At 40.2% G+C, this 19,823-nt stretch overlaps 2 protein-coding genes across 8 annotated transcripts in view; both read right to left on the bottom strand.

The window, feature by feature from the left end:
- The window catches only part of LOC139124055 (homeobox protein Hox-A1-like), a 108,840-nt gene that overhangs the window by 18,408 nt on the left and 70,609 nt on the right, over window positions 1-19,823 (bottom strand). For all 7 annotated transcript variants that reach the window (XM_070690179.1, XM_070690183.1, XM_070690184.1 and 4 more), the window contains one exon: window positions 9,959-10,118. The gene's annotated coding sequence lies outside the window, so the exon portion shown is untranslated. The remainder of the gene's footprint in view (window positions 1-9,958; window positions 10,119-19,823) is intronic.
- LOC139124350 (homeobox protein Hox-A2-like) lies at window positions 5,478-8,278 on the bottom strand. Its single transcript, XM_070690490.1, has 2 exons — window positions 8,116-8,278; window positions 5,478-7,670 (listed from the first exon to the last, which is right to left on the bottom strand). The coding sequence occupies exons 1-2, from the start codon at window positions 8,276-8,278 to the stop codon at window positions 6,865-6,867; spliced, it is 969 nt and encodes a 322-aa protein (XP_070546591.1). The 3' UTR covers window positions 5,478-6,864.

Here is a 19,823-nt window from a genome sequence, read left to right on the forward strand (position 1 = left end):
TGGAGTACATGGCTGGTTTTTGTAAAGCATGGACATTTATTTACGTTTCAGCAGCCAGAGAGCCTTTGATAGACCAACTCTGGAAAATTTACCAAAACGGAGTTTTCGTCGCTGATAGTATTTCACCGGACTCTGCTACCCTCAGATAACTGAATGGCCCAATAGCGCCGCGAAACACAAACCAGGAGGTCAAAGGTCAAACCTGGCCTCCGAGACCTCGACTGATGATAGGTCAATAAGTGTGAAATGTACACGAGAACGCGTGGAGTGACCTCCATGACAGCTCACACTGAAGCGTACCCTTTTACAGAACACACCAGTGACCCTTCTGACAGCTAAAACTAAAAATATCTCAACAACTGAACGTATGTCAACAGGGATACTACACCAATTTCACTCACTGACCCTTGACCTTATATTAACAAATCCGCTCTGCAAACTACTCGCCTTGGTCACACAATAATGATGTATTTTCGATGTCAACATAAAACACAATGACAAAAACATATTTTATCATGCTTCCGGTGTTTTCTTCAACGTCGGCTGTGAGCATTTCTGTGTTGGCCTATTTGTCACAAATCGGCTGTTCAGTCAGGGGTCAACTCTTTGAAAGGAACTTTCATTGTCTAAACATGGGAATAAATAATTACCATTTAGGCTAGCTAAGATATCGAAAGCCGCAACTTTGTTTCGTAGCTAGGTTAAGAAAAAAAAATCCGATGGCCTGTGGTTTCGAACAGCCTCACCACGCCATGGCGCACAAAAACAACAGCGCTAACGCCATCTTTTTTCGGGAGTCCTCAGTGAGCTGGTACTAGTAGACCGAACAAATAGTCTGCGACAACAATGTGAAAGTTTTGAAGTGTATTCAATAAAGGACAGGAGACGAAAAAAATTGACTATCACCTAAAAGGGCGATAAAATTACAATATTGCGATTTCAAGTGATTATTTTGCGCGTTTCAATGTGTTCTATCACAAGTTCATCCGTTACACGTCTGAGCAAACGACTTGCACTTTAATCCTTTGTTCCCTGGGAAATGAGCGCCATTTTGAAATATGCAAAAACATCTCCAAAACAAAGCCCAGTTTTGATAATTGGGTCCCAAAACAATATCGGGAACGATACCTAACAGATAAGACAGACCGTGACAATACACACCCGACTCGAAAATTGGTTTTGAATGAATAATTTTTGCGGCGAAAATTTCTGCGTTCAGCTTGTGTTACCCAAAATGGCGGACATCTGGCGTTGAATTCCGAAAATTGTCTGTGGTAGTAAAATCTAGCAGCAGCGCACGAGGTTGAGATAGAGTCTTGCCCCATATGTTGCTCAATTTATTTTGATTTAGGCATCTCCCTAATTGTTATCGATAGTCCCCGGGCATAAATATTGAAAAGGGGCAGACGGTAGATGAGAAATGATGAGCGGAATCAATAACATCATCGTTATTGTGCAACTTGCAGTCATTCCTGGTCGTCACATTTTATCGTCTGATCCAAAATTCTTTCTCCAGTAGATCTGATTTTAGACCGGAATAAATGTGACCCCACTCAGTTACTTGTATTTGAAGTTTTATCTACAACGGGTTTCGCTATGAGCTTAATGTTTGATCACAGAGTTAACAACGGGTGTGATCGTTCTAGTACAATGATACTGGTAGTTGTTTGGTCAGAAATTTAGAAAGTAAAACAAACAGTAAATCACTTTTACTGCCCATATACTACCTAAAATACAGCTCGACGTATTTTGCACTCGTAGAGTTATAGGTTGGTGAGTCAAAAATGATCGTCTGGTCTGAGACTTACGGAAATAACCGAGTCGAAAATTGGCTCTATCTGTCACGACTTGTTCCAGCAAGTTGCAGAAATATATGCCGTCACATGTTGAGCGACGTATCGCCCACTGTCTCCAGAAGAGTTTGATGTGAATAAAAGTTGAAAGCGCAGGGGGACCTCCTTGTTGAGCTTGTGATTACTAAGTATGAATATTAATTAATTTATTATAAATATTAATTGATTCTGAAGTTTGGTACCAAGTTGTGGACATTTGGAATGGCGAACACGGGTTCACGGTTGTCGCCGAGCCTTCCCATTGGAACTGAGCGCTACCACAACATTGATGCCCCAGTGGATGACCTCATGCGAGCGAGGCTAAGTACCTTCTCATCAAGTCACATAAATTTAAAAAAACGAGAAAGAGAAGACGACAGTATGAAAAAAAGTCGGGTCATTGCTCTTTGACAAGAGGGAATATTAGATATGGGACAGAGTGTGGTTGTATTTGCCTTGCAGTTGTCATTAAACGTTTACAACTTCAGGCGAAGGCGTAACGCAGAGAAAAAGACTTCTTGAATTGAGAAGAGGGCCGTTTGTCAAAATTGCGTAAACGTGTCAGAATCTAAGGTACACTTTTCTTCAGATGACCCGCCTCTATGTGCCCGCAAAAAAACACACACATAAAATCTGCGCGTAATTTCTCATTTGAGAGCGCCAGTGAATAGGACTATAACGGGCTAATTATAGCAGTTCCAACCCACTATGATCAACTTTATAAAAAAGTAATGATATATTTGTCAAAGTAAGGTGTAATTGTGAACAAATGAAGTATATTCTGATACAGTTGAAAGTTATTTAAAGTCATTTGATGTCTGGGTGAATGTGAAGTCAAATACATTCACTGTGTTTGTTCGATGTTTCCGAAGCTCGTTTAAGGCTTTGCTGTTGTTCAAAACCACATGAAAGTTATGGAAGTTTGACGTCAGTTTAGAGCATTTAAGAAACTGGTCCTGACGTGACGTCACACTTGGAAATGAACATGAAGTGTGTAATTTGGCGGGGAATGTTGTGCGACAAAGGTTGGGGGAAAACATTCTGACGGCTTGATTTGAACAAAAAAGAGCGGACAATGGGATAGCCCTTGCTTCATTAGTCAGCTCGTTTGGGCGGCTTCGAATCCTGTCGACGCTGGTTTTATCCGCCGACCGCCATCACCTCAACGGATTACTTCGATAGCTGATCAGCCGGGAGAGGGGATTATGTGGATTAACTTAATGGCTAAGAGTTCGTCGCGGATCATCACGACTCACGTCGAACGGGATTAAACTTTCAAATTTCCTCAAGCTGGAACTAAACCCGCCGAACACATCAGGAGGGGGCCGTGATTTCGCTACTGGCGTCGCGACAGGGTGTAGCTGAGCAGAAATAAAAGTGGAAATGCATTTCTCCAGGCTGCAATATTTAAATTAATTTCAATTTTTAAGTGAATTGATCCTTTTCGAAATGACTGGTTATTTTCCATGTGTGGCGGTATTTATGTGTTACCGTACAGTGCTGATCAGAACACCACGTCTTTCGTGATGTTGATCTAATCCACGGTAAATCTCACACCAGTAGACAGTTACAACGATTCTGCAGTTCAGTTGTCTGGCTTTTACCGATGATTACGGTCCCTTCGGATTGGTTCGTCAGTCTTTACTGTCGCTGCCGTCACGTGCCTCAACAGAGTCGCCCGTCACACCAGCGATATTTCCATCGATGTTCGAATGACTTATGTGCATCGATTATTCCAGGCAGACATGCGTCTATGTCGCCATTATTTGTGACACATCTTTTGGCCTCACAAAGTCAAAAAATTAAAAGTACAACCTTCTATTAAGTTTGATCTCTTTGTGTGTATAACAAGCGTTTGCTATATGCGAATATTGACCGTAAAATCAAGTACAACTTACGACCTTCACGGGACACGCTCTCTTGACGGTCAAAAAAAACAACGAGGAGAATTATGAACTCTCCCCAGCGATACAGAGTAGCTCCTTTCACGTCCTATGATTGTCAGTTGGCGTTTTTTTATGCGTGGCGCTAGCGTTGGTTACATTAGCGAAATTTAAGGTAGAGTAATGACGGGTTAATCTCTCTTCTAATCCGGTTTAATCCAAACTGATGCGTTTTAGGGAAATCTGAGCTTTTAAAACGGATGCTACTAATGTGAGTCGGTGAGCGGGAAACGAAAGTCGGGCCACTTATACAGGCAGCCAAGGCGAATATTCCATATAAATTTAGCGATTACACATGCCTACATTTTCCCTGAAAATTCATGCTGGCACGATATTGAAATGGAAAGAAAGATTAAACGTAATCGGCTCTCTTGTAGAAGTGGAAGGGAGCGCCATATTTGTGAGCACGTCAAATTTAAGAAATATTGCAAAGTTTGAAAAATTTCGTTCTTCGTTTACGAGCGAGTGGAAGGGTTCTGTCCAACATTTCGAAGACTGTGCCAAGCGCATCGCTTCAGATCAGTTTATTCAGTGAGCTTTCAGCAGTCAATTTTTTTTTTCAAAATCGATATCATTCAGGTTTGATATGTCATCTTGCTAATCGCTTCGCTAAATTAGCTGAAGAACAAAGAAAAGTGTAGGCCTATCGACGGTTAAATTGCCAGTGTTGGGTTTACATATCAGAATATCCATGCGCAGAGTTTAGGGAGTTTACAAACAACTGGTGATCGAATAATCGAGCTGACTCGTTGATACAAACTTCCTGTAAGGCATAAAATTTTGACATGATTCGTGACAATGTTTTGTATTGTTGTAAATATTTTCTGCTTGGGGGAATCTTGAAATGTATGGGATTAACGCATTTTTATATAAAGGGTGAAATACCAAGACAACAGCTACAGTATGCAATGCAAAATAAACATCTCTTTTTGTGGAAAAGCTATAAGCTAAAGATGTTGCATGAGAGCTGTGTCCATGACTGGAACAAAAAATTACTAATTTAATCCTCGATAAAAAATAAGAGTAAAATCGTGATGTATTTCTGATTCGTCTATCACTCTTAAAGTGCCATTTTTGGAAAAGATTAGCATAGAAAATGGCATGCTACTATCGTTCACTTGTGCAGACAAAAATAAACATCGTTGTGAAGACTGAAGTATGGAGAGAGAGAGCGAGAGAGAGAGAGAGAGAGAGAGAGAGAGAGAGAGAGAGAGAGAGAGAGATAGAGAGGAGAGAGAGGAGAGAGAGAGAGAGAGAGAGAGAGAGGGGGAGAGGGGGGGAGAGAGAGAGGAGAGAGAGACAGATAGACAAGCAGAAGACAGACAGACAGACAGACAGAAACAAAGAGACAGAGGGTTCAGGCGGTTGTGTGAAGTTTAGGAGAAAAAGCGTACAGCTGTGAACGGTGTGAAAATAGCGAAGACATGTGCTAAACCATCGATCTCTCAAAATAACGAATATAATCCACGTGGGTGGAAATTGTCACGGTAGAAACCTCATAAATATGTACCTCACACGTCTCTCTCATTTTCGACTTTCAGCGTGGCCGGAATTTCAAAAGCAAGATCTGTACATCGGGGACCAGTCCTGCAGTATCTCCGTGATGTGTTTACAAACACGCAAGGCTCTACAAATTACACACACAAGGTCAATTTCTGTGTTTCAGCACAGACTCTGCCAGCCTAAGGACAACATCTGGAAATGTAGACAACGTAACTTTCCTGATGAAACGATTTCGATCAAAAACAAACAGTGGACATACACTATATTCGATTGAGTAGTCTGTCTGTGTAAGATTTTGTTACAATAGCCACAGAAGTTTGCAATTTTCACAAAATGGTTCCCAACAAGCAAACCTACAACGGACATTATAAGTCTGACAATGTACGATGTAAAATTTAAAATTTTGATTTTTTTAAACATTTTCAGGTCTTAGTTCCAGAAAATCGGAATGAAACTCGAACCTGTCTCTGCCAAAGACGGATGGCGGTGATTTAGCGGAATCATTTCACCGCGACCACGAACATCAAAAAATAGAAACGTTTTGTTCCCATGGTAACAGACACAGGAAATCGAGGATGATAGTATTCTTAAGACTTGATCGGTAGGGTTTTAAGAAACTGTGAACGTTCATGAAAGGCAGTTGAAAGGCTATATATCGATCCATGTTTGTTTGCTTGTTGACTCTGCTCTTCACCTTACCCGGATAATCTACCCATTCCGTTATTTGAATTATGTGCCCTCCAATCTCACACTGACCTGCAGATACACCAAACAAAGCCCATCTATTGAATTATACAGCTATGTTGCATTATTTTAAGACTCTAATTATCAAAATTGTAAATTGTGTATGAAAATATTCGTTAAAATTATGTCTGACAGATTAAATATATTACCAGAATACAAATTGCGTACGTCTGTATGATCCGCTTCATAGCGCATTCGAATCAGTGTTTTTCCTAAATATATAAAATAGTGTAATTTAATTTCATATAATTTTCGGCAAGACAATATCAGAAGGTTATATTTTCAAATATGAGGGACATTTCAACTTAAAAATAGAATATATTTTTGACTAAGGTCATCGGACACGAGAGGTCATTCAGAAATCGCATTGAAATTACTAGGAAAAATCTGAGTCCTTCACTGCGAGTGTGAATTTTATCAAATTTATTTACCTTTGAAATTTGACATTGGGAACAATAAATATCCTAACAGGTCCCTAAGTTTAAATTACAAACTACTTTTAAAAAATAAGTTGCTTAAAATAACTGTAATTTATAACTTTAGGTGTTTTCTAAAAAAGTAAGTTTTTATGGGATAAATTCCCAGCTCGTGCTTGCAATTTAAATTGATGCTTAACAGCTGGTGAAGAGTATAATAGCTCGTAAATATATATATTTTTCAAAAATTTGAACGTTTTTGTAATAAGTTTTAAGTAGCCTACAACTACGCCACAACTCTTAATAAGCCTACGGGAGACCGATCATGACCCTGCATTGTCGTGTATTAATGCATGGACACTGTTCCTTTCGAGGTGCGATTGTCCACTTCAGAAACAGAATATTGAGCCAAGCAGATACTAAGTATTACTGATATTGGATATAATAGGGCCTGACTGAACCAGGCGCACAATTTTCGTAGGAGTGAGTCCCACAGTTCGTCGAATGGTCGCCATGGTTACCACGGAGTAAATGTGGACGGCTTTCACCTATTGTCGCCGTTTGAGTATTGTCTACATCCATGCATTGTCCGCGCATCTGACCGTCCTCCCGATATCGATGTGTTTCCAAACCACCTCGAGCGTCGTTGGCATTCGACGCGAAACTTTCTTGCATGAAGAAGTTTGACGTGGCCCGGTCGTTTGTCGGCAACACTGAGTCGGAGTCAGCTTGTGAGGTATCCAAGTCTGAGAAAGCCCCAAAGTTAGGGCCAGATGAGGGCACGAAATTCGGCGAGCAACACTCCATGTAGAGGTAGTGATTTCTAGATTTCTCGAGGTCTGCAGAGCGATCCGGTGTATCCACGGTCGAGTCAACGGTCATTCCGCTCTCGCAATCTGTCCGATCCAGACCATGGCCAGCCGCATTGCCAATGCATCCGGCAACGTCCACCGAACTCCCGGAACTGGAGTTTGGAGCCTCAGCCGCAGACGATATTTTCAGCGCTTGCCGCTTGTGTTTCATGCGCCTGTTCTGGAACCACACTTTCACCTGGCGTTCCGAGAGATCCAACATGGAGGCGATCTCAATCCGCCGCGGTCGGCAGAGGTAGCGGTTGTAGTGAAACTCCTTCTCTAATTCAAGCAGCTGCGTGTTGGTGAAGGCAGTTCTTATTCGCCTCACATGACCGTTTTCTTTCCTCGTCTCCGCTGCGAAAACAAAAGGGAAAGCCACTCAGTCATCAGTTCTGCTGGCGGCCGATGGATGCAAAGTCAAGACAAAATGGCGGACGACCTAGTTCCTATTTTGTGTGTTTCGTGAGACGTTCAAATGTTACGGTTGTCTGTTGAGGTAATTTGCTGGTTACTAGTAATGTGAAAGGCCGTCAAATTTAGTCATCCCTATTATGGTCTCCCCACCTAGATGACCGCGGTGACCGACGCCGGTGCCGCAGGGCACACCACAATAGCGAAGAGGGGGTCTTAGCAACTGAGTTGTCAAGATCGTGAAAAGGCCTAGTTTGACAAACCGCTGTCATCAGGTTCGTTCCCTGGTGGAACACAAAGATCTAGAGGTCATATCTGACGTCAAAAACAGTCGAAGCTTGGTAAATAGCAGTAGCTAACATCTCAGAATAATACCCCCTCCTTTAAAAAAGTTCTCGAAAATCTGTCTCACCGTTTATATCAGCCTCCTCCTCTTGGGGGGACTTGGCCTGCTTAACCCACGGATATTCCGGTAATTTGACGGACGGGACGCAGTTTGTCCTGCTCCCGGCTTCTCTGTGCTGCGCCGAGGCTTGCAAAGTGCAGGCTGCGTGCTGTTTGAAAGGGCCTAGCATGGTGATCGCAGTCGTTGTAGATGTCCCGCGTTTGATTGATTGCAGTCTTAGAGTCCCATTGATCGAGTGCGTAGGTCTTGAGGAGACATCGGACGTACGAGCTTGGCCATTGATAAATTCGGAGGCGCACTCCTCGTTCATTCTTTTCAAAAGAACGGCACCTTTCACCCGAGCAAGCAGTTCCCGCCTGGCTGCAAATTGCGCGTAATAATTTCCTAACTACCCGAGAAACTTTAAAACCAGTGTCTCAGATTTGTAAACTTATAACTAGGGCGCTGCTGTAACTGACCATTGAAATCACGTGCGGCACATTGCACCAATGGCCACTCGCCTTACATCGCCATGTGGCTGTCTACGTTATTTGCATAAATCACTAACCTCTTTATTTGAAAACAGTCCCTATTTTTGACCAACTCAAAGACTGCCGTCTACAGATATAAAGTTAACCGACAAACGGACGAAAAACATTCCAAATAAATATTGACTTCCTGATTAAATTTACACACTCGCCCGATAGTTTCTGACTATTGAAATATGAAAATCTCGGTGATTATTTTTAATGAAGGAGGGGGTCATATCTGTTAATATCAAGGCGGTTTTATCAGCCCACAAATCATTTTGTACGCTTTCAGTCTGACGTCTTGCGTTCTAATGACCTGTACAGTCAAATATTTTCACACATTATTTCAACAAGGGCTCGACGGACGGTCCAACAGCATTTTCAGTCGAGCGATGCCGCCGCAAAAACTATGTCGGCGGCTCGCCGCTCTCGAATTGACAAGCTGAATCTTGACGCAGAGACATAAGAAGTCAAGAAGTCGTCTGCGTCCCAAGGTTGAGCCGAGAACCATTACCCTATGTGTGCAGCCTCGACGCCAATTACGTCTAATGACTGTGAGATAGAAAGAGGGCGTTAGGTTGGAAGAGAAAAAAGTGGACGTCAAGCTGTTTTATGGCGATCATTTAGAGCGGGAAAATGAACAGTTTGCGAGATAGCGTCAAGACGGTATGAATGTGGTGTCGAGGTGTAACAAGATCCCGTTAAACGGCGACTGGCTGGTTCACATCTTTGCATTGGTCGTCTGCTCGGCTGTAGAAACAACTGCATACACAGTATTCCTATAAGGCAAGTATTAAGAACTAGCGCATGTACAGCTAGCCTGAAAAGTATAACAAAAACTTTCCGATGGAAAAAAAAATTGTCTTCAAGTCAGACCTTTCATTGATTGTTAACATTTTGAAAGTATGTAAAGTGACAGGTCTAAAATTATTGCAAAATTTTGACTAAAAGAGTCCAAAAAGTGTGATTTCAAATGCCAGACGACATTTTATATCGTCTTCACACAAAGCCCACTAATGACCTTTATTTACATACATCTCCATGTTCCAGATGTCGCTTACTTGCAGCTCTGCGATCGACAAATCGAGCAAGTCAAGTCACGCGTTGTCACCTCAGTCCGCGATATCTGTATTCGAATTGGGCAATTCGAAAACGAGTCAGACGTAGGATTTTACGGCTCAAAATTATGTCTGATATGCTTCAAAGTAGCCTTATCCTGAAGCATGCGCAGATGGGTTGAAAACCTTCCAAAATTGGTAGATGCAATGCGCGCGCTTCAAAGTTTACAGCGGCTTGAAATTTACTATCTGATCAGAGACGATTCGACAAAAATACAATACCTGAATTATCATGTGCGTGACATTCCGTGACCAGGGCAATTGTTCTCACTCAAACCAAAAGTTCACGGGGTTGCCAAACCACCGCCATCGAAAAGTGGTCAGGAACATTCGCTATGCAGACCCAGCAGAGCAGGCAGGACACTTTTTGAACTTTCCTAACCTGAAAATAAAATAAACCATTAATGCACTGTCAACGACTTGGTCATAATACCTAATTATTAAGTGTGTATTAAAATCGTGTACATATGTATGTATGTATGTATGTATGTATGTATGTATGTATGTATGTATGTATGTATGTATGTATGTATGTATGTATGTATGCATGCATGCATGCATGCATGCATGCATGTATGTATGTATGTATGTATGTATGTATGTATGTATGTATGTATGTATGTATGTATGTATGTATGTTTGTATGCATGTATGTATGTATGTATGTATGTATGTATGTATGTATGTATGTATGTATGTATGTATGTATGTATGTATGTATGTATGTATGTTTGTATGCATGTATGTATGTAATGCCATGCATGTATGAATGCTCGTAAATTTGAATGTAGCGAAGGATATGTGGATGGATAAATTGAAATACTTGTACATGTATAAATAGGCCTATATATATATATATATATATATATATATATATATATATATATATTATAAAATAGTATTTATAAAGGTAATCCACTATATGATACCTTTGGCGAAATCAGGGTATCTTTAAATTACCTAGATTTTCAACATTCAAAACCGTGATGCGAATATTCGGTGTCGTTGACCCCGTGACCGAAATGCCCCTAAATGCGACCCCTTATATGTAAAGGGATGGGGAGGTACAGAAAATGCCGTCTCTCCCCCCCCCCCCCCCCACCACCAATACCATCGTCAGACGGTAACAAAAGCCAGGAAAGTCAAGCTCAAAGAAAATAAACATAAGCAAGAGAAAGCAATGTTAACTGACAATATTTACACGATTATGGCAGTGACAGCCGAGGCTTTTAGGAACAGAGCCTGAGACATAGATCGGTGATTTTTACATTCGGTGATAAATCATCAAGGGGCACAGTTTTGCCCTTGAAGATTTTAAGTCTGCCATCCGTGTGGCGCAGCGTGTCTGGCGATGAGACGTTACCATAGTTACGAGGCACTTTCCTCAACTGAGATGTAGTTAAATCGACCGATGAGCTCATCAAAATGGCGGACAGATAATACCATTTGTTTTGAAAGTATATGACACTCATATCATATTATAACTACCTGTATTGGTCATTGCGTTTCTGTTTACTCACAGGTCACTAGCACTTCTCGTTACTGCTTGAAGCTCTATCACCCACTGCCTCTAACTGTCAATCTTTTGTTTAGTAGTTTCGCTGTGTTTGTGAAATTCAATTTCCTGTGCTACTCTCAAAGTCATGTCAAAATTAACCCGTGTTACACATGTATACACAGCCTTCATGGGTGCAATACCAAATGTTATTGTTGACAACTGAACTTAAGTCTGGACCAAGATTAGTTTGTCAACAATAAACAGCTTACAGTTTGCTATGGATGGATGGGTAGTCTTATCAAGGCTTAAGTTTGCATGTTAATATATTTTATGAAGAAAAAGAACTCAAATGACAGAAATATTACGCCTGGAGTCCCTGCGCTTTCTACGATTCTCTTAGGTTTTGTAGTCACTTGCAGACGACAACCCTTTTCATAGGCAGAGACATGATGGGCTATCTCCTGTTCAATGTCACCGTACACGGCAGGAGGATGCCGTCTTCATCACAAACACTGCAATCAAAAGTCAGTAGATACACGACATTGCCATTATCTCTCCTGCTAGGAAATAAACTTTGTATTGCTCTTCTATGAACTGAAGCGAGTTGAAGTGTTTTCAGGTTTGCTACCGCTTTAGAAATGATATCTTGGCAACTATTCAAATCAACAAACTACAGAATGTATAAGTAGTCTTCACAGGTTAAGTGATGCTTGCTTCTAGTTCCATAGGGAGTTCAGTGAAAGAGAAACTAAATGAGATGGACAGTTTACAAGAAAATATACACCAAAATATCAAACCAGTAAATGTACAGACATTTACGCATAGATAACCTAAGGTAGATAGATAGATAGATAGATAGATAGATAGATAGATAGATAGATAGATAGATAGATAGATAGATAGGTACACATACATACATACATACATACATACATACATACATACATACATACATACATGCATGCATGCATGCATACATACAGACAGACAGACAGATATGCAGACAGACAGACAGACATGCAGACAGACAGACACAGGCAGAATTTAAAGACAGACAGACAGACAGACAGTCAAAGGCAATTTCATACACACAGACAAATGAACGAAAGAATCTGGAATGACATAAGTTTGACTCTAAAACATAAGTCAGAGCATTCATAGTGAAAATTAATGGCAGCCATAGAGGAATGCAGTCAGGATGTATGTATGTTTGCGTACCTATATATCTATCTACATTTCCTAGTGCTCTGATAGTAAACTATTAGAGCAAGGGGAAATTCCGTAACTGAGCAAAAATGATCTGACTGAAACAGCCGCGCTAAACCAGAAATATCAGAAATATCACAGTGTGATAATGGTCACGGATATAAAGACTATGAAAAAACCAAACAGGCTATATACTGACACCTGACATCCAATTAACTAAAAATGTCCAAGAAATCCACACATATTTACTGAGAAATATACAAGTGAAATTGACATGATGGTGGGTATGACCGTTGCGTATAAAACGATAGCGTTTTATGTTGATGATGACAGAGAGAGAGAGAGAGAGAGAGAGAGAGAGAGAGAGAGAGAGAGAGAGAAGGAGAGATGAGAGAGGAGAGAGAGAGAGGAGAGAGAAGAGAGAGGAGAGAGAGAGAGAGAGGGGAGAGAGGAGAAGAAGAGAGAGAGAGAGGAGAGAGAGAGAGAGAGAGAGAGAGAGAGAGAGAAAACAAGGAGTGGTAATTTCGAGAATCAAATTATGTTGTGAAGTTTCCGTTCCGTAAAATAATGCAGGTACACCGAGCTACAAAATTAGATGAGAACATTGAAGCGATTTGCTCGCTTTTAATGATTCTACACACAATGTCGAACTCTGCCATATAGGAGATCGGCGGCCGTAAAATTAATTTCAGTAAAGATCGATTCAATTAGGATAGCGTCTCCTGAGAATAGGCCATTCTCCGCGGCTGATGGCCGTAGCTCAAAACCCACGCTAGGACAATAAGAGACATGAAAATGCGTGCTTCTAAAACCGTGAGTAAAAATCCTAACAACATGAAACAGAAAAGCTTGTTACTTCGGTAGTGTCTGACAGATAGATCAGGTTCTGTTCATGTTGGTAGTCGAGTAGATCAAAAGAGAAGTACTTTCAATCTAAAAGTACACCGTGATTGGTTCCAACCTTGTTATGTAAAATCACAAAAAAAAATCCCTACAGTTTAACATCGCGCCCGTACGTAACAAGAACGGTTGATGATATTTGCACGGCAATCATACGTTTGTTGTGAGTTTGAAAATCGACTTGAATCGACTCAAACGGAAAACGAAATCTAAAAACTTACAAACTCGCGCGACAAAACTACGAAATTTTCAAGCTGGATTGGTGCAGCTGTGATCTAAAACTGGCATCGCGATATGACAGAATTTCTCCAAAGAACGGTGGGTAGTGGTTTTTGTCAAGACATGGGAAAATAATTTGAGGAATAACATGGCGCCCGACGAGGAATGTGTGCCGCATATGTTGAATTCCGCTAACCGACCCATCAGTCAACGCATAGTTTGTAGATCCAGGCTATCTTACCCTTCCTCAGGGAGCAACTGAACTTGTTGAAATTAGGAATATGAAATTCCACCCAACAAGACACTGTGTATCGCAAAAGTTTTCAATTTTTATGCAATGCGGTTTTCAGCGAGTGTCCGGTAACCGGCTCATTGTTGCTTTGCCGATGGACACAGCGTTTATTCTCACTGTACAGACGGAAAGCTTTCAAAATCATAAACGTGTTCTCGTAATCTGTGATTTTTTACACATCTAGATATCAAAGGAGATTTTATCCTTCGTTTTCAAAGTCCATATTATCGAAAAAAAATTATCTAAATTAGGTTTTTTCAAGTTAATCATTTCTTTAAACGAACAAGAATTCACAAAATGTATTTCCTAGTTTTTCAAAATAAACTTCTTTAAAACAACGTTCGCGTCCATGTGACGTGATATCAACGAATCATAAAATAGTCTGCAAAATTTCTGAGTACAAGCAACTCATAAATTTTCTTCTAGTATAGGAGTTCATTTACCCCGAATATTTTCCCCATAATTTTTCTTTCTTTAAGATACCATTGGCCATCTCTATTAGCAGTGCCACTGACGCCGTCAAAGCTCGGTCAAAAATGATGTATTGATGATACCGTTCTATTTTCATTTTTCGCCAAAATTTTCAACTCTGTTATTTCACGAGTACAACCAATAGTTTTGTCACAGCATGCTTCTTTAGCCAAACACTTTATCATTAACGCATTTTGCCAATTAAAAGGACACAAAACACGGACAGTATAAGTTTTTTTCCAGGAACGCTGCCGTGCCGCCGTAGACATGAATAAACTCTTTACGAGGGTTGAGATATACAAGCTATATCGCTTCACCTAATTGGTCATAAAATATTTTTATGACTCTAAGAGCGCGCGTTTCTGGCTAATATGCGGCTTGGGCAGTGCGATCTCTGTCTTTGACGTGAAATAGTCCGCTGTGAAGAAGCGGGATATCAAGCTGATGAAATCTAACTTCAATATTTGACTCACTCTTGCGGTAGATGCATATCAGAATCTTCGGTTGTCGTCTGCGCTTTACAACAGACCGTACGGTCACATCTCCCCCCTCGCTGAAATGCCGTAAAAGTTCCCTAGACTTCCTTGTTGATTTAAAATTCAGGAGAATATTCTTATTACAGTAAAGTAAACCAACGACATATTTTGGTAAAATTGACCCAATAAAAAAATATACTTGAAAATTCTGAGCTCCGATACTTTCTATTTTATTATATGGTTTCGAGTCCACCGAAATTCTGCACTTAGCCTCCGTTGACACCCCTTGCATTCTGTAAAGATCTGGTGAGGTTTAAACTCAGTTTTAATACTTCAAAGAAGAGAATCGTACCGTAAATTTCAGAATCACTCTTCCATCTTCAATTTCACAAACTTTCTTACATTCCAGGGCAGATTTTAACACGACTGAAACGCTGTCGTTTGCGCGCGTAGTCTCCAGTCCAGGTTCGAATCACAAAAATCAGTACATGGATCCGAGAGGGGTTGAAAATATTGTCATAGCTATCATGCCAGAAAGAAAAACAATTATTTTTCTGAAATAAATTTCAATCCTATATGCATTAAATCTTTCCCACTCAATCTGTGAGTTGGAACGTGCTGTATGACAGGGAATTCTTTGCGAACCGCAAACACCGCTCCCATTGAAACTTCGCCGGCCGCTCGTGCAATAAATCACCGCGCGGGAAAACGTTTGACATGGGCCAAATTGACCCGATCCTCGTTGCCGCTGTAGTATACAGTCATGTCACGTCTGCAACTAATTTTCTCCCTTGCCTTGTCTTCTGTAAGTATGTTTATGAATGAAACTTTGTCATTTTCAACTCCAAAGCAGCGAATCGAACTCACAAAAAGTGTACATTTTACGCAAGAACAAAGGAAAAAAAATTGCCGTCACGCCAATCTTGTCGCTACATAATTCTATTCCAATATGAGCTTTTATTCAAGCCTTAAAATTATATATATATATATATATATATATATATATATATATATATATATATATGTGTGTGTGTGTGTGTGTGTGTGTGTGTGTGTGTGTGTGTGTATGTATGTATGTATGACACAAAGTGTTTAAAGTACAAAGTAATAATATCTGAAAGTAAAAGGTAATGTGTTTTATTGTTTATAAGGCTCTGCTTTTGGACATGTTTTTTTCTAGTAGGAAATCCGTATACTTGTATATATATATATATATATATATATATATATATATATATATATATATATATATATATATATATATATATATATAAGTTTATGCTCTGTTTTATGTCCTTATAGTATGATGTTTTACTATTACATGTCGTACTGTACATGATGTGAAATCGGTGATTGTAACAACCATATATACAGGTAAAGTATTACCCCTAAAATACGTGAAGTTGTACAAAGTGAACACAGAAAGCAAATGAAAAAAAAATCACACCATATAGTTGGGTAAATATTAGAAATTCGATGAGTTCAAATCTGTATCATACCAATCGGTTCTCAAAGCAAAACGTTTAAGTTGAGTTTTATGTTTTTAGATAGCCATGTTGATCACGACAGCCGGCCCACATTTCACATTATGGAAATAAATACAACACCATTCTACTATCTATGAACCTTTTGAAAGCAGGGGAAAATTGTCCTCTTAAGTTCAAGATAGCATTGTCGTTTTGTTAAAATTGATTATATCCCTCTCTTGTATTGTTATTAGTTGTACTTGCAGGCGCTATAGTGACAATAAACCTCCAACGATTTTGTCAAATTTTGTTCCATATTGCACAATTTTGGCAGCTTTCGCGAGAAATTGTGTCTCTCACAAAATGAAATATCCTCAATCATATATATTGTTCAAACAGACTGTGAGTAAAAAGACAAATTTGTTCTAATGATTACGATTTTTGTATCACTTTGTCTTGTGCGTATTTGTCGTCTACACTGCAGCTTGTCCAAGATGGCTGCCGACAAAATTTGGCTGATTTAGTGTGGTTAGGATCGCTACAGCTGTCGCAATTGTTTCGCTCGTTGTACTACCCGGTCCCATCGTTTACAAAATTTTCCAAATGGATAAATAAACAGAAGCACCTACACAGACTGTCGCTTTCTCGTAATTGATGAGATTCTCAACACAAAACCTAGCGACTAGTTATTGTTGTTTTTGATGTGACCTCGACTAAGCAGTCGGCCTCCGGTCTTGTCTCGAGCCCTTTGGCATGGAGCGGCAGCTAACACGCACAAAGTTAGCCTCTGAAATCTTTCATGTCACACGCTACAAAGCGATTAGATCGACAGAAGCGTATGAAAATGCATCTATTTTAAAAAGAATCACCGAGGAGTGATCAGAGTTTTTTCAACAAAGGGATAAAGTCTGTGCCTTGTGTGACAGAACGTTGGCACACTTAGAGCTCATGAGGGCGAGCGTTCACGCAGGGCCGACAATTTCTGACGGGTACGTGTTCGTTCGTCTCAAAAATCGACCGTCGAGTCTGAACAGCTACTGCAGAGAGTGTGGGCTAAGGGGCATCCCATCTTTTGCGTGGTTCACATTTCCGCCAAAAAAAACTGGAAGAAAAGTTGTCGTTCCGTAACTGACTGACTTTTTATTACGATTTGTAACTTTCTAATTATAGGCTTGTCGAGTTCAAGATGTTGCCGGTAATCCGACGGCTTAAAATTAATGACAACTCAAATGTGACTCTTAATTTCGTTGCCTTGGCGACCAGATGTTTTTAGCCCCTTGGACATGCCCAATATGACAATGGAACCAGCATTCGTTTTCTCCCATCTCCATGACGTAGTCAAATTATGACTATATGTTGAACAGAACGATTTGACATTTAGTGAATTTAACAAACAAAACAGAACAACCGCACAGGACCGATAAATATAAGCACCTACGTACATGAATGCAGTAGACGACTAGTTTGCAAAACGTTGGGGACGTACACCCTGAACTTCTAATGCGAAACAGTAGACCCTTGATGAACGAGAAAATCATTGCTGTTGAAATTGTCTTCAATATTCGTTCACCACACACATGGTTGACAGCTCTCACAAATTTTCCCGCCTCGACATTTTATCACTGGAAATTTATTTCTCTTCAGTTTTTCGTTTTTGAAATGTAAACAAAGCGGCAAAGAACACTTCGAAGTGACGGCTGGTACCGAAACTCTGATGATAGATGGTACTTTTTCTGAGTTGACGACAGTATGTGTTGATGTTTGGAAAAGCGCGCCATTTTGATTCGATTAAGTTCTCAATACCTGCCGCGACAAATTTTTCGATTGAAACGACAAATATTGACAAGATGAATTGTTTGAACTGATTGCCTGATTAAAATTCAGCGACCCTCTCACCGATGATTTTAAAACACACAGTAAGTACACTGAAAGGTCAACTTTGTTATTTATAAGTTTGTAAATTTCTCAAGTTGGCGACCGAATGTGGCTGGTACCCAAATTGAGATGCAATAATTGGGGCAGATCCAGGCGAGGACACCGTGTCAAAAATGACGGATCACCGATATTGATCGACGGGCTCTCACTTCAATAGGCATTGTCGGAAGAAGTGAGAGATATGACGAGGAGTGGCAGGAAAGATAGAGAATTTGCTTCTCTGCGAGCGCGGGCGGAATACTAACGAACATCGCGAAGAAAGGCACTGTCACTCTCGTGACACCGCTTCGCCATTTTGATCGATGAATATGGTCTCGACCTTTGACCCTTACACAAACCCAGTGATCTTCAGCAGGGTAGGAGAAAAGAAACTTTCTAGCTATCTTTTGGTCATTGTTCGATTTGCCAAATTTTCTGAACTTTCACCTCTGACTAATTAGTCATTTCGCACCTTTACGTCGAAATGGTTACACTTTCCACTTGGCCTCATTTGGCGAATTGCCAAAAATGAAAGTGCAGCTGTGGCTGCGTACGATGACTTTTTTCTTAAAAATTATCGTAATGTGCCAAACAGAAATTTTGCTCATGACATTTTTTTCAGGGACAAAAGGATCAACTATATTATGCTGATCTTCCATATAATTGTAGACGTTTAGAGTTACCCTGGGCTCTTAAACAAAGAAAGTTCAGTTTATAGACCAATCCAATTTGCGAGAAAAGTTCTTTACTGTCGTTTGTCACTTTCCCTCACTTTTCTCAACCTCTTGCGAGATATTGTTACGGCTAGTAGACTTTATTCTGGTTTCATCGCCTTTCGGGTACAGGCTGAATAAATCATATTTGTATCAAACATGTTTTTCCAGCTAAAGATCGATGAAAGCGGTCGCACGCCTTGTGGTGTGGCAGTGGAAACCCCCCTTCGATTCTGTCAGAAAATGTCGCAATTTTCACAGTGTGGGCGAGGTCGAAAAACGTGCGCGCGCAAAATTAAGAAATTTATATTACAATCCCTCTTTGTACTCTGTTGTGTATTACGTGTACATCACCTACTATTTGAAAACATTTGGATGATTTTTCTTATGTATAACAAGGACATTTAATTGTCTTCTCCTGAAACTATGCTGACATAAAAAGTATTTGCTTATCGAACACAATATAATGTGTACATATTGTCATGAACGGCAAATGAATCTTAGGCAGCTAGTGACTGACGTTCAATTTTCAACGATAATATTGGACACACATACAGACAGTGCAAACAACCTAAAGTCCCGGCACTTCGACATAATTTTGAGAGTGAAATAATTTTTTTCTATTATACAAGCAGACAAAATTACTAAAAATACTTCAAATGATGGCTGCTGGAGCTTTAGTTCCCAAAATTTTACAAAAAACTGACGTTAACTTGAGCAAAATGTATCTCTGAGTCAAGACTGCCTGCTCGACAGACGGGGAAACTCTGGACCAGAACACGTTTGAAAGACGTGGTTTTGTCAATTGTGCAGAAACCTATCGACGGATTTCCTCAAGAATCTTGATTTATCGAAGCTTGTCAATAATTTATCGGTTGCACTGATTTGATTGGTGCTGCATATCGGCTAAATTCCCTCAATTCCAGAAATCG

Source organism: Ptychodera flava, assembly GCF_041260155.1.
Source record: "Ptychodera flava strain L36383 chromosome 23 unlocalized genomic scaffold, AS_Pfla_20210202 Scaffold_23__1_contigs__length_28996876_pilon, whole genome shotgun sequence".
In the NCBI taxonomy this organism is placed as follows: domain Eukaryota; kingdom Metazoa; phylum Hemichordata; class Enteropneusta; family Ptychoderidae; genus Ptychodera; species Ptychodera flava.